We start from the raw sequence: 11,843 nt of genomic DNA, 5'->3' as shown, positions 1-11,843 counted from the left end.
TGCAATAAAATGTATTTTAATACAGTAAATGTGATATAATTATAACAAAATGATCAAAATCCTTTATTAAAAAGACATGTACAAACATCTCTAAATCTTAAGAGTACTGTGTATTTCTTGGAAAGTAAACAAATAATATTCAAGCAGCATAAATATTATTTAAAAACTTTCAGAGTAAAAATGACTATTTGGCCTTCTTTTATTAAAACTAAAAAATTAATTTCTAGGAAAACTAGAAATAAGGAATTTACTTATTTTCCAGTTTCTTCATAAGTCCAAAATCATATTTAATGAGTAGATTTAAAGTATTCTTGATAAAATACTTAACAATAAATACTTTATAAAATTAATGAGTAAGTCATGACATTATGCCATACTTAGAGACATCAAATATCTAAAGTTATAGAAAAAGAATATACTCGTCCTTATAGAACTTGAAGTTTTCAAATTCTAACTAGGGAAATATATTCCACACAGGTAATAGTACAATATACCCAGATTTCCAATGCAGCCTAACTTAAAATATTGTATTAGAGTCAGCTGCAAGGACATTCTATAACACATTCTCAAAGAAGCAATATTAATTTTTCCTATTTCGTGATTTGGAGGTAATAGTCTATTTCAATATATAGTATTCTAAAAAAGTATCATACACATTTCAACACACAGCTTTCTAGGTAAGGAATATGTTCTAGATATAAAAGTCACTTTGAAAAATTTTTAACAAATGGGTGATACTAGACTCACATTTCAGACAAAAAGTCTTCAAGTATAGCAGATAAAAGTCACAGGCAACAAACAGCAAGAAATACTATGCTAATTATTAAAAAGCTGAGCAGTGGGCAGCAGGAGCCAGAGTAGGGCTAGCTGTCCACCCCAGTTTTGAAGTGCAGAATTCAGGAGGATCCTTAACTCCTGGGAGAAAATCAGCCTTTGCTCTTATCTTCACTGGGTTCTGACGGAAACAGGTTCAGAAGAGGGCAGTTTTCCCAATGCCCGGTCCTTCTTTCTCTTGTTTTTCTTGCTATTGCTGTTGAGAGAAGAGTTTGCAGTTTTAAGCAATTCTCCAAGCCCCCAGCTACTCCATCCCCCCACAAAACCCAAAGTTTAAGCTCAGCGAAAAACAAAGGTAAATGGAAGCACTTTATTCGGACAAAAAGAACATCCGATTGAACTCTGGTAACATCTTAGGCAATTAACACACACACTTGAGAACAACGCCTCAGCCTCAGGACATCCCCAAAGCACTTCCCCCTCTTTTCTAGAACAACCTGCCTGAACCAAACAAACATTCAGGTTTGAACTAATCAAATCTCACTCAAAGAACTCATTCTAGGATCTCAGTGGACACAGAGAACCACGCAGATCAAAGTGATACGTACCTCTCCAAAATCTTCTTGACCACCTTCTTGATCAGAGGGGCTTGCGGGTCCAGACATACCGCATCCTTCACGTTTTTCAAGGTGGCTCTGCAGAAAGAAGAGGATGCGCGGGTGAGCTGCAGGGGCTGAAGACCCCGCAGGCTAGAGGTGAGGGGCAGCGGGGAGTTGCACCGCGACTCACATGATTTCCACCCTGGGGCACTGCGGGCCTGCGGCGATCACCTGCAGATTGGTGATCATTTTGGGGTGAACGCCCGGGGTGGTGGTTAAACAGACGCAGCGCAGCTCTCTCTGCACGGCCGCGACGGGTTGAGCTGGGGAGAAAGAGAGAGAGAGAGAGGAGAGGGTTACCCACCCGGCAGGTTGTGGGGAGCGCTCTCACTCCGCGATCGGGCCCAGGAACACCCCCTGCTCGGCCCGCGCCGGGTTCTTACCGCTGGCCGGGGACCCGGACGGCGCCAGCAGCAGCAGCAGCAGCAGCGCGAGCAGCGCGCAGGGCGAGCCCGCAGGGCCGGGCAGGCGGCTCATCGCGGCGCAGAGCAGCTTCCTCGGGCGTGGGCAAGCGCGGGGATCTGAAGGTCCTGGGAGCACCGCGGCTGCCCGCAAATCCTCGGCATCCCTTTTATCTCCTGCGTCCCTTCCCCCAGGCAGGAAGCTGGAGTTTTGGGGATGCTGGGGAAAGTCCCTGAAGTGAGAAGGGTCGAGGGGAGGAGGGGCACTGGGCAGAGGGAGTTAGGGGTGGCGGGGTAGCTGGGCGGAGCTGCCTGCGCGCTTAGCACGGTGGGTGGAAGTGATAGCCCGGGCCTGAGGTGGGTAGAGTTCACGCGCCAGGGGGGCGGCACAGTCCGGAATTTCATAACCTGGACTCCCTGTGGCAAGTCAGGGCAGGTTATTCTGGGGGCTGGGGGTCGGGGGACAGAACCCTCCCCATCCCACACCCCGCCAAGAGACGCCCATCATCTCCGTCATGCCCATCAGAGGAGGATGAGCCAAAGTAGCAAGATTGATACTTAGAAAAACGCTGTCACCACCATGACCACCACCACCACCACCACCACCACCACCACCACCACCACCACCACCACCACCACCATCATCATCATCATCATCATCATCACCATCATCATCATCATCATCATCATCAAAGATGGGGGTTCTAAGGAAGCATAAGCTGAAAGGCTTTTCTTCTCTAGTTTGTCATTCTAGGTCCTTGAATTAATTTATAATTCTCTGGGCTTCAAGCACCCCTTAAACAAATATGACATCAGAGTCTCCACTTCCACTTGAGTCGAGAATTACAGTCTGCTTACTGGAAATCTTAACCTTGTGTAGTCTACCAAGCATCTTCAAAATTGAGCACAATTCTTTTTTTTTTCCCTAAAAAGTGCACAGCAAATTATTCTGGAAGATGATGCCCTGTTTTTCGTGTTTCAATAAACGTATTACATTGGGAATGGGATGGGATGGGACAGGTATGGAGTGTAACCATGTTAGAGATCCAAGGAGAAGGTATGGGAGGCTGATGAGTTTAAGAGGCTCATCTGAAAATTTGGTCTAGGGATTTTGAATAAATTTGACAACAAGTCAGCATCTACGCTGGTATCACCCAAACAATTTTTTTTTTCAGAGAGAGTGGGCTGATTCATACACATAAGCTTAGAACTAACCACCATTGTGATTTAGTATATCCAAGGCTGTCTTCACAGAACTGTTCTAGTTAGAGTCCAGAACGTCAGCTGAAATTGAGGGGTAACGTCATTTCCATTCCCCCTCTCTACAGAAGTAGAACACAAACTTTAAAGGCCAAGTTCAGTTGCTTGTTTAACTACATGAAAGTAGTTAAATTTATTTAGCCTTTTATTCTGATATGGAAATGACCAGCAGTTTCATCCCTGAACACTGCCAAGAGTGACTCCTGAGCAGAGAGAGAAGAGTCAGCCTTGAGCACAGCCAGGCTGACTCCCCCATCTACTAAGGAAGTACCTGCAGGTTTTCCCTCATGAGAATCTGTTGTTCCTTAGACCCTAAATTTCACAGCAGACTATCACAGTAAGCAGAAACCATGAGTAAGCATGATGGAGATGGAAATCAGTCATGGGATGAAGTTCATTTTCTTTTCCTCATGACCCTAGGGGATCCTTTTAGTTCCTCCGTATACCTCTCTTGGCAGGACATCACCTCTGTTTCTGAGTAAGGGAGAGGTGTGAGCTCTCAGTCTGGAAGGAACTTGAAGTTGTCCTATTGAGGAAGGCTGGGAGGTTTCGCTCCACTCTGTGGGAAGCGGCATGAGAATTTCTTCATTGTGTAGAGCTTCCTGATACCATCAGCATCACATCTGACTCAGCTAACATGATTCTCCAGCCTTCTTGAGAGAAGTGATCTGGAAAATCACCTCCAGATTTGACACCTTAAAGACTAACTATATCTAAGGGCAAAAGATAAAATATCTTTTTGAAAAGAAAAATATGAATGTGGATAAGGCACAACTTTTAAATGTGATTAAAACTTTCGGCAGTTACAAAAGGAAGAGGGGGGAGCAGAGAGAGAGAGAGAGAGAGAGAGAGAGAGAGAGAGAGAGAAAGAGAGAGAGAGAGGAGAAAAGCACCTGCCATATATAGGCAGGCTGGAGGGTGGGGTGATGGGAGGGAAAGTGGGGACACTGGTGCTGGGAAATGTACAGGTAGAGGGATGGGTGTTGGAATACTGTATGACTGAAGCCTAATTATGAATAGCTTTGTAAGGTTATATCTCACAGTGATTCAATTTAAAAATTTAATTTAATGTTTTAAAAATAATTTTTTAAAGAAATCCTTTTGGCAGATAAATTCAACTGCAGGGAATGAACTGGTATAATAGAATTTTGTAAAAAGGTTAGATGAGGGCTGGAGAGATAGCACAGCGGGTAGGGCGTTTGCCTTGCACGCGGCCGACCCGGGTTCAAATCCCAGCATCCCATATGGTACCCTGAGCACGGCCAGGGGTAATTCCTGAGTGCAGAGCCAGGAGTAACCTCTGTGCATCGCCAGGTATGACCCAAAAAGCAAAAAAAAAAAAAAAAAAAAAAAAGGTTAGATGACAGATATTAAATTTGTCACTGTCACTGTCATCCCGTTGCTCACTGATTTGCTAGAGCGGGCACCAGTAATGTCTCCATTGTGAGATTTGTTATTACTGTTTTTGGCATATCGAATACGCCACGGGTAGTTTGCCAGGCTCTGCCATGTGGGCAAGATACTCTCAGTAGCTTGCCGGGCTCTTTGAGAGGGGCAAAGGAACCGAACTTGGGTCGGTCGCATATATAGGTTATTTTTGAATCAGCTATTTTAAACATGAATGAATATATAAATCAGTTTTCTTACCAAATTAAGATTAGCGAAGAGTCATGCAATATGATTTCCAGTTCCTTCTGACACTCAGACATGCATGCTTCACCTGGTTTGCACTGAGTCAACTATTTTGATAATAATTACTGAATATACAATTACAGAATATATAATTACAGAATATACTACAAAAGAAAATTTTCTGGCTATCAAGCAGGTAATAGAAAGTCCCCACTTGAAGTGGGTTGTTGGGTTGCACAATCAAATCAGGAAACATTGTGTAACTTAACCTTGGTCTCATTGAAGTCATTCAAATTAGTTGGCCCAACTCCTGCCTTAGCATCTCTGACTTGTGTTTTTTGCAAAGATGTGCATGTGGATGGTCCAAGGACTCCCTATTGTTGAGAATAGGTACTAAGTACCAAGTACCAAGGAGACAGAGTTCTTTAAAAGTAATTGCATCTTTATCGCCAGTTTATCAGGAATTTGTTTAACTTGTAGATTGGTGTTATGAGAAGCGGCACAAATGCTGACCACGAGTGTGGAAAGGTCGGATTGCAGCTGAATCTAAGCAAGACGATGTTCATGAAAAACGAACTAGTCCCTGAAGCTCCATTTGCTCTCAATGGAACAAACATCTCTGAATGCAGCAGCTATGTGTACCTGGGTCGAGAAATCAACATGAGGAACGACTTGGTGCCAGAACTACTTCGCAGGAAGAAGAGAGCAGCGTGGAATGCAGTGGAATGCATTCAAGAGCATTGAAGAGGTGGTTAAGAGAATGAAGAACCTCTGACTCCAGGCACATGTTTTCGATTCCACCGTTCTTCCTGCACTAACATATGCCTCAGAGAACTGGGCCCTACGCAAACAGGATGAGAATGCTATTAAGGTATCCCAAAGAGGAATCAAAAGAGCTATGCTGGGAATATCATGTCTCACTCAAGTGAGAGAAGGAATCCGGAGTTCTGACCTCCGTCGATGGTCAAAAATCAGGGATGCTGTCTCATTTGCCAGGGCATCAAAAATCAGATGTAATGCGATTCAGAGACAACCGTTGGACAAGAGCTGTTACCGACTGGATTCCACGGGACATCAGAAGACTTTGTGGCCACTCACCGAGTAGATTGTCAGATTTCTTCGTCAAATCTTTGAATGAATGATTTTCGGCTTTTCCTGTTCCTGGAGCGAGCAGGTATCATTGGGCTGCACTAGCTTGCGACACGGACAAATGGAAATGTTACTGGCGCCCGCTGGAGCAAATCGAAGATCAACGGGGTTACAAGTGATACAAGTGATACTTGTAGATATTCAGGTTGTAGAGAAAATCACTCAGTTTTTTTTTGTTCCCAAGCTATAATAAAATAATTCACTGGGAAAGCAGCTATGCTCACCACTATACCACCAATGCCACCTAAAATAGTGCCCTTGGGGCTGGAGAAATAACACAGTGGACAAGGCAATTTTCCTTTTAGCCCACTTTATTGTGGCTTGTCCCCAGCACCACATATGAACGTGAGTGCTACCAGAAGTGATCCCTGAGTATTGAGCCAGGAGTAAACCCTAAGTACCACCATCTTGTTAATCCATTTTGGTTTTGGGTGTGGCCAAAAGATATACTGTTATCAAGAGTAATAGAATTTTAGTTATTATATTCAGTTATGCAGTTTTAGAGAATATTAACATTTTTAAGGATTTGCAGCTTCTTGAATACTTTCATGCTCATCATTTGAGCCTCATCTTGAAATTTTGATGCAGATAAGAAAATTTTTCTATTCGCATTTCTCAGTTAAGGGAAAGAAGGCTGAAAAAAGTTTAGAATTTAAAAAATGCAGGATTGGAAGTCAAGCACAAGAGAATTTGCCACAAGAAATCTTTAATGGCTTCCAGATGTAAACCACTTTCTTCATAGTCTCTGGCAAACACTCCCCAGCTGTCTACATCTGGCTAATAAAGTGACTTTGTGTTGCTCAACACCATACTTTAAGCTCCTGAAATTCGTAGTCTTTCTACTTCTAGCCACAGTGATGTCAAACATCTAAGAACATTCTCGGTTAACCAATCTACACTGTCACTTGCTTTCAAAATCTCTTCCTTTAAGACAAGTGAAAATTCCCAGTGTCCTTGAAAGAATTTTTTTTTCTGAAAAAGTCAAGAAAAATGTATTTTTTCCATTGCTAGTGTTTGAACATCAACTGTACTTGTAATAACTATTTCATGAGTTAGAGTTTAATTATTCTCTACTCTTGCTTTTGTTTCTTTCAAATCACTTATAAATTCTTTTAGTCTTTATCTCATGGAACTTTTCATAAATTTCAAACTTGGTAGCAAGCAGAGAATATTTGATGTGTCAGATAATAAGCACTGTTATTTTGCAGTGCTCTTTAAATTGCAAATGAATCTTAAAGTTAAGGAGGAAAGAATAAGATGATTTGATATCATCAGTTATTTAAGCTCCTGTATGTTGAATTGACTTTTCTGGATGTTGGAAATTATTTCTTGGTTATTATTTTCAGTAATGTTTTCAGTCATTGGAATCTAAATTACTCAAAAAATTTCTAGAAACTAGGTAGTATTTGTTGTTAAAAATAAGAAAATCTGTACATCTAAAGCTTCAATCAAATTGCATATTTTCAATGGCTTCAAAAATTGTTGGAGATAAGTCATAAAAAAATACTGATTAAGTCACACTTTATTGAGTGCCAACAGTGTGAGAATGTTATTCTACATTTATCCACTCCAACAAATTAAGGAGGTCATTTACCATTTGAATTAATATATTAAATATGTATTTTCAAATATATTTTGTTTCCATTTCCTTAGTGTATACTACTGTAGCACTGTAGTACTCTTGTCCCGTTGTTCTTCGATTTGCTCGAGCGAGCACCAGTAACATCTCCATTGTGAGACTTGTTGTTACTGTTTTTGGCATATTGAATATGCCACGGGGAGCTTGCCAGGCTCTGCCGTGCAGGTGGGATACTCTCAGTAGCTTGCCGGGTTCTCTGAGAGGGACGGAGGAATCGAACCCAGGTCAGCCGTGTGCAAGGCAAATGACCTACTCACTATTTTAAATAAATGTTATAAAGTAACTAAAGACATAAACATATTGTTTTCTAGTTAAGTACATTAAGGATAACAATAACAATTTGTTGAGTCTTTCAGTTAGGAACAGTTAAGGGAAAGGATAAAGTTACTTGCTTCTATAAAAAAAGCAAAGAAAAAAAACTTTTTCCTTTGGGCTAACCTTTCGGTATCAATGTAAGCTGCCTACATTTGCTTGGCAGTTCAACAAAGAAGCAGCATTGTAGAGAGAATAAGTTTTTTTCGAGTTACCCCAGATTCACTATGAAATTTCATCATCATCATCATCATCATCATCATCATCATTATCATCATCATCATCATCATCATCATCATTATCATCATCATCATCATCATCATCATCATTATCATCATCATCATCATCATCATTATTATCATCATCCCGTCGATCATTTCTTGAGCGGTCTCAGTACCGTCTCCATTGGTCCTAGCACTGAGATTTTAGAAGTGTCTTTTTACTCGTCCTCCCAAAGGTGCCCCATGGAGGCTCTTTCAGGGTCAGGGAATGAGACCCATCATTGTTTTTTTTAATTTTATTGAATCACTGTGAGATAATTGCAAGCTTTCATGTTTGGGTTACAATCTCACAATGATCAAACACCCATCCCTCTACCAGTGCACATTCCCCACAGCCAATATCCCGGGTATACCCCCCGTTTCCCACCCTCCCCCTGCCTCTATGGCAGAGAATATTCCCCATAGTCTCTCTCTACTTTTGGGCATTATAGCTTGCAACATAGACACTGAGAGGTCATCATGTGTGGTCCATTATCTACTTTCGGCATCTCCCATCCCAACTGGTTCCTCCAGCCATCATTTGCTTAGTTATCCCTTCTCTATTCCATCTGCCTTTTCCCCTCTGCTCATGAAGCAGTCTTCCAGCTATGGGGCAATCCCCCTGGCCCTTGTATCTACTGTCCATGGGTTTCAGCCTCATGTGATGCTACCCTACACTCCACAAATGAGTGCAGTCCCTCTATGTCTGTCCCTCTCTTTCTGACTCATTTCACTTAGCATGATATTCTCCATGTTTATCCATTTATAAGCAAATTTCATGACTTCATCTCTCCCAACAGCTGCATCATATTCCACTGTGTAGATGTACCAAAATTTCTTTAACCAGTCATCTGTGGGGAAAAAGGGATGCTCCTTCACTGTTGGTGGAAATGTCGACTGGTCCAGCCTTTCTGAAAAACAATATGGACAGTCCTAGAAATTGAGCTTCCATATGACCCTGCAATACCACTTCTGGGAATGTATCCCGAGGAGACCCATCATTGTTACTGATTTTGGCATATGAATACGCCACAGAGAGCTTGCCAGGTCCTCCCATGCTGGCAGGAAACTCTCGGTAGCTTGCCAGGTTCTCTGAAGGGGAGAATTAGGCTATAAGAGGTCACGCAGCTGCTTTGCGGCCTTGCACTTCTGGGAGCTTGATCTTATAGTCTCTGGATGTTGGCCATTGGTGGGATTACACAGCGCCGGGGGCGTAGTCCCTGGGTGCGACTACCTAGCTACTGGAAAATGGGGGATCTGGACGGAAGAGGCTTGATTCAAGCAGGCTTGGAGATCTCAGCCCCAGGCCCCACACACCTGGGTTCCTCTGCCGGTACCTTCATGCGTCAGGCTTGACCGAACGTGTGGAGAGGGGTCTTGAGCATGGCTGTGGCTGGCTTCTGGAGGTCCTCAGCTGTGGGGGCTCTGCTCGGGGCAGGGAGGGAAACTCAGCCCACCCACTCCGAGGGGCCCTGGTGAAGACAGCCAGGCGCAGGGGCAAGAGACTCTGCGTTGCTCTCTTCTTGGTCTTATAGTCTCTGGATGTTGGCCGTTGGTGGGATTGCACGGCACCGGAGAGCAGTTTCTGGGATGAAATTTCAGGAATGTTTTTTGTCTTTTTGTCCACAATTCCATCTTCCTTGCTGTCCATTTATAGACAGGAGTAAATAAATAAGAGTTGATAAAGTACAAACTAAGCCAGATTCCAACTAACCACAGGTAGTAATTTTCTTGCGATCTATTTATTTTTAATTCAGATGTGCACATTTGCAAAATGTTTTGTTGATAAAAGATCACACACAGGAAAAATAAAGAAATAGAGATGAGGACTGCAGTTTTGTTTGCCAAAGACCTAGGTTTATCAGAAATAGCTTCTTTCATTATTTAGAAGCTTTGTATGAATTAAGCGAACACACACCTACACAACATGTCCACATACACACTAAGCATCTTAGATCTTAACTGAAAGACTGGGGCAACTACCAAGCACTATTAGGAGGTCTGTGGGCCCCCTGGCCACAGAGATTTGATGCTGACATCTGGGGATGCAGTATTGCTTGTTCCCTGTGGTGTCTGAGATTGACATTGAGCGAGTTGCATCCAGCAGTGACAAGTGGCTTTGAGGGCTATGTCCAGTGATACCAAGTGGGGAGCAGGTCCCATGTCATGCTGAAGATTGAACTGGGGTCACTCATATGCAGGCAGAAGGCTTATCTACTGTACTATTACTGTGCCCGTGTTCAGACATCCTTGGCTTGATATTGCTGAAGTCCCTTATGGAAATTTCACTTATAATAAATGCTTAATAATGGTCACTTATTACCCTATCATCTTCATATCTTTATATGCTTTTTTGCAGGGAGCACTCAGGGTCTCTCCCAGTGGTGCTGGAGGGACCGAGCAGTGCCAGAGGTCACACCCAGGGCTCTCTCTGCAGAATATCTGTTCCAGCTCTTCGAGATACCTCCACAGCTCCTCTTCAGATTTTTCAGGAGGTGAGGAGCGGGAATGGGTTTGGGCCATGCCCAGCGGTGCTTCGGTCTTACTCTTTGTTCTATTCTGTGCTCAGGGTTACTCCCAGCACTGGTCAGACAACCATATGTGGTTGTGGGAGTTGATCCAGAGTTGGCCATGTGCAAGACAGAAGCCTTAGCCTGTAACGTTCCTGACTCCCCTCTTCATAGCTTTAATATTTGTTTTAGAATATCAACTGTTGTGTGAATTTATATTGTAGTCTATTCTCATTCAACATATATTAGAATTTCATTGATTACTGTTTTAGTAGGAATAATTATGATGTCTCTATAAATTCATGATTTATGTACTTCCTGGATCATCAAAACCTTATGACCTCCTCCCTTGTTACTATTTGAACAAATAACATTGGAACATTGGAAAAATACTTAAAGCAATTTTCAGGAGCTTAAAAGTGAAACATACACCATCACTATAACCACCACCACTACTTCACCAGTGCCATCAACAGTAATGATATGCCCTGACTATTCGTGTTCCTGCCAAAATTCATGTGCTGAAATCATAATATCCAATATGATTGTGTTAGGAGGTGATTAGGCCATGAGGAAACAGTGCTCATGAATGGGATCAATTTCCTGACTTAAAAGTTCCCACAGAAATCCCTTGCCCCTTTCTATTTACTAGATATAGACATAGCAAAGATATGTCAGATAAAAGTTAAAAAGCAAACTACTATACAAGAAATATGTTGGCACCGTGATATTGACTATCCCAATATTGAGAACTGTGAGCAATATTTCTCTTCAGAAGCCACTTAACTTATGATAGTTTGCTATAGCAGCCCACATGGATTGAAAATTAAGTAGTATTATCGAAAGGATGAAAATCAAAAGTCAAATCTTATTGTTGAATTCTTTACACAGCTTTTTTAGAAATTGTCAGTGAATAATTTTTTAAATGAATTCTTTTTAAAGAACACTTTAAGAGTTGGGGATAGGAGATATGGGCTGAAAATAGACTATAAATTGAACATGATGCCTACTTAATACCTCTGTAGCAAACCCCAAAAGAGAGAGAGAGAGCAAAAGTGAATGCCCTGCCACGGATGCGGAGTGGGGTGAAGGGGACAGGGTGGGGGTGGTGGGAGGGATGCTGGTAAATGGGCACTGGTGGAGGGATGGGTATTCGATCATTGTATGACTGAAACGCAAGCATGACAATTTGTAAGTTTGTAACTATCTCACGGTGATTCACTAATAAAAAATTTAAAAAAAAAAGA

The 11,843-nt window shown here is 42.3% G+C and overlaps 1 protein-coding gene across 1 annotated transcript; it reads right to left on the bottom strand.

Moving 5' to 3' along the window:
* Positions 1 to 360: 360 nt before the first annotated feature.
* Positions 361 to 10,609, bottom strand: LOC101546583 (C-X-C motif chemokine 6). The gene is made up of 5 exons (XM_012934832.2): positions 10,551 to 10,609; positions 1,817 to 2,037; positions 1,564 to 1,696; positions 1,383 to 1,469; positions 361 to 1,030 (listed from the first exon to the last, which is right to left on the bottom strand). The coding sequence occupies exons 1-5, from the start codon at positions 10,607 to 10,609 to the stop codon at positions 946 to 948; spliced, it is 585 nt and encodes a 194-aa protein (XP_012790286.2). The 3' UTR covers positions 361 to 945.
* Between the last annotated feature and the right edge of the window lie 1,234 nt (positions 10,610 to 11,843).

Source organism: Sorex araneus, chromosome 5 (assembly GCF_027595985.1).
Source record: "Sorex araneus isolate mSorAra2 chromosome 5, mSorAra2.pri, whole genome shotgun sequence".
In the NCBI taxonomy this organism is placed as follows: Eukaryota; Metazoa; Chordata; class Mammalia; order Eulipotyphla; family Soricidae; genus Sorex; species Sorex araneus.
Note: the sequence above shows the minus strand (reverse complement) of the source record. Positions and strands in the feature narration are given on the sequence as shown.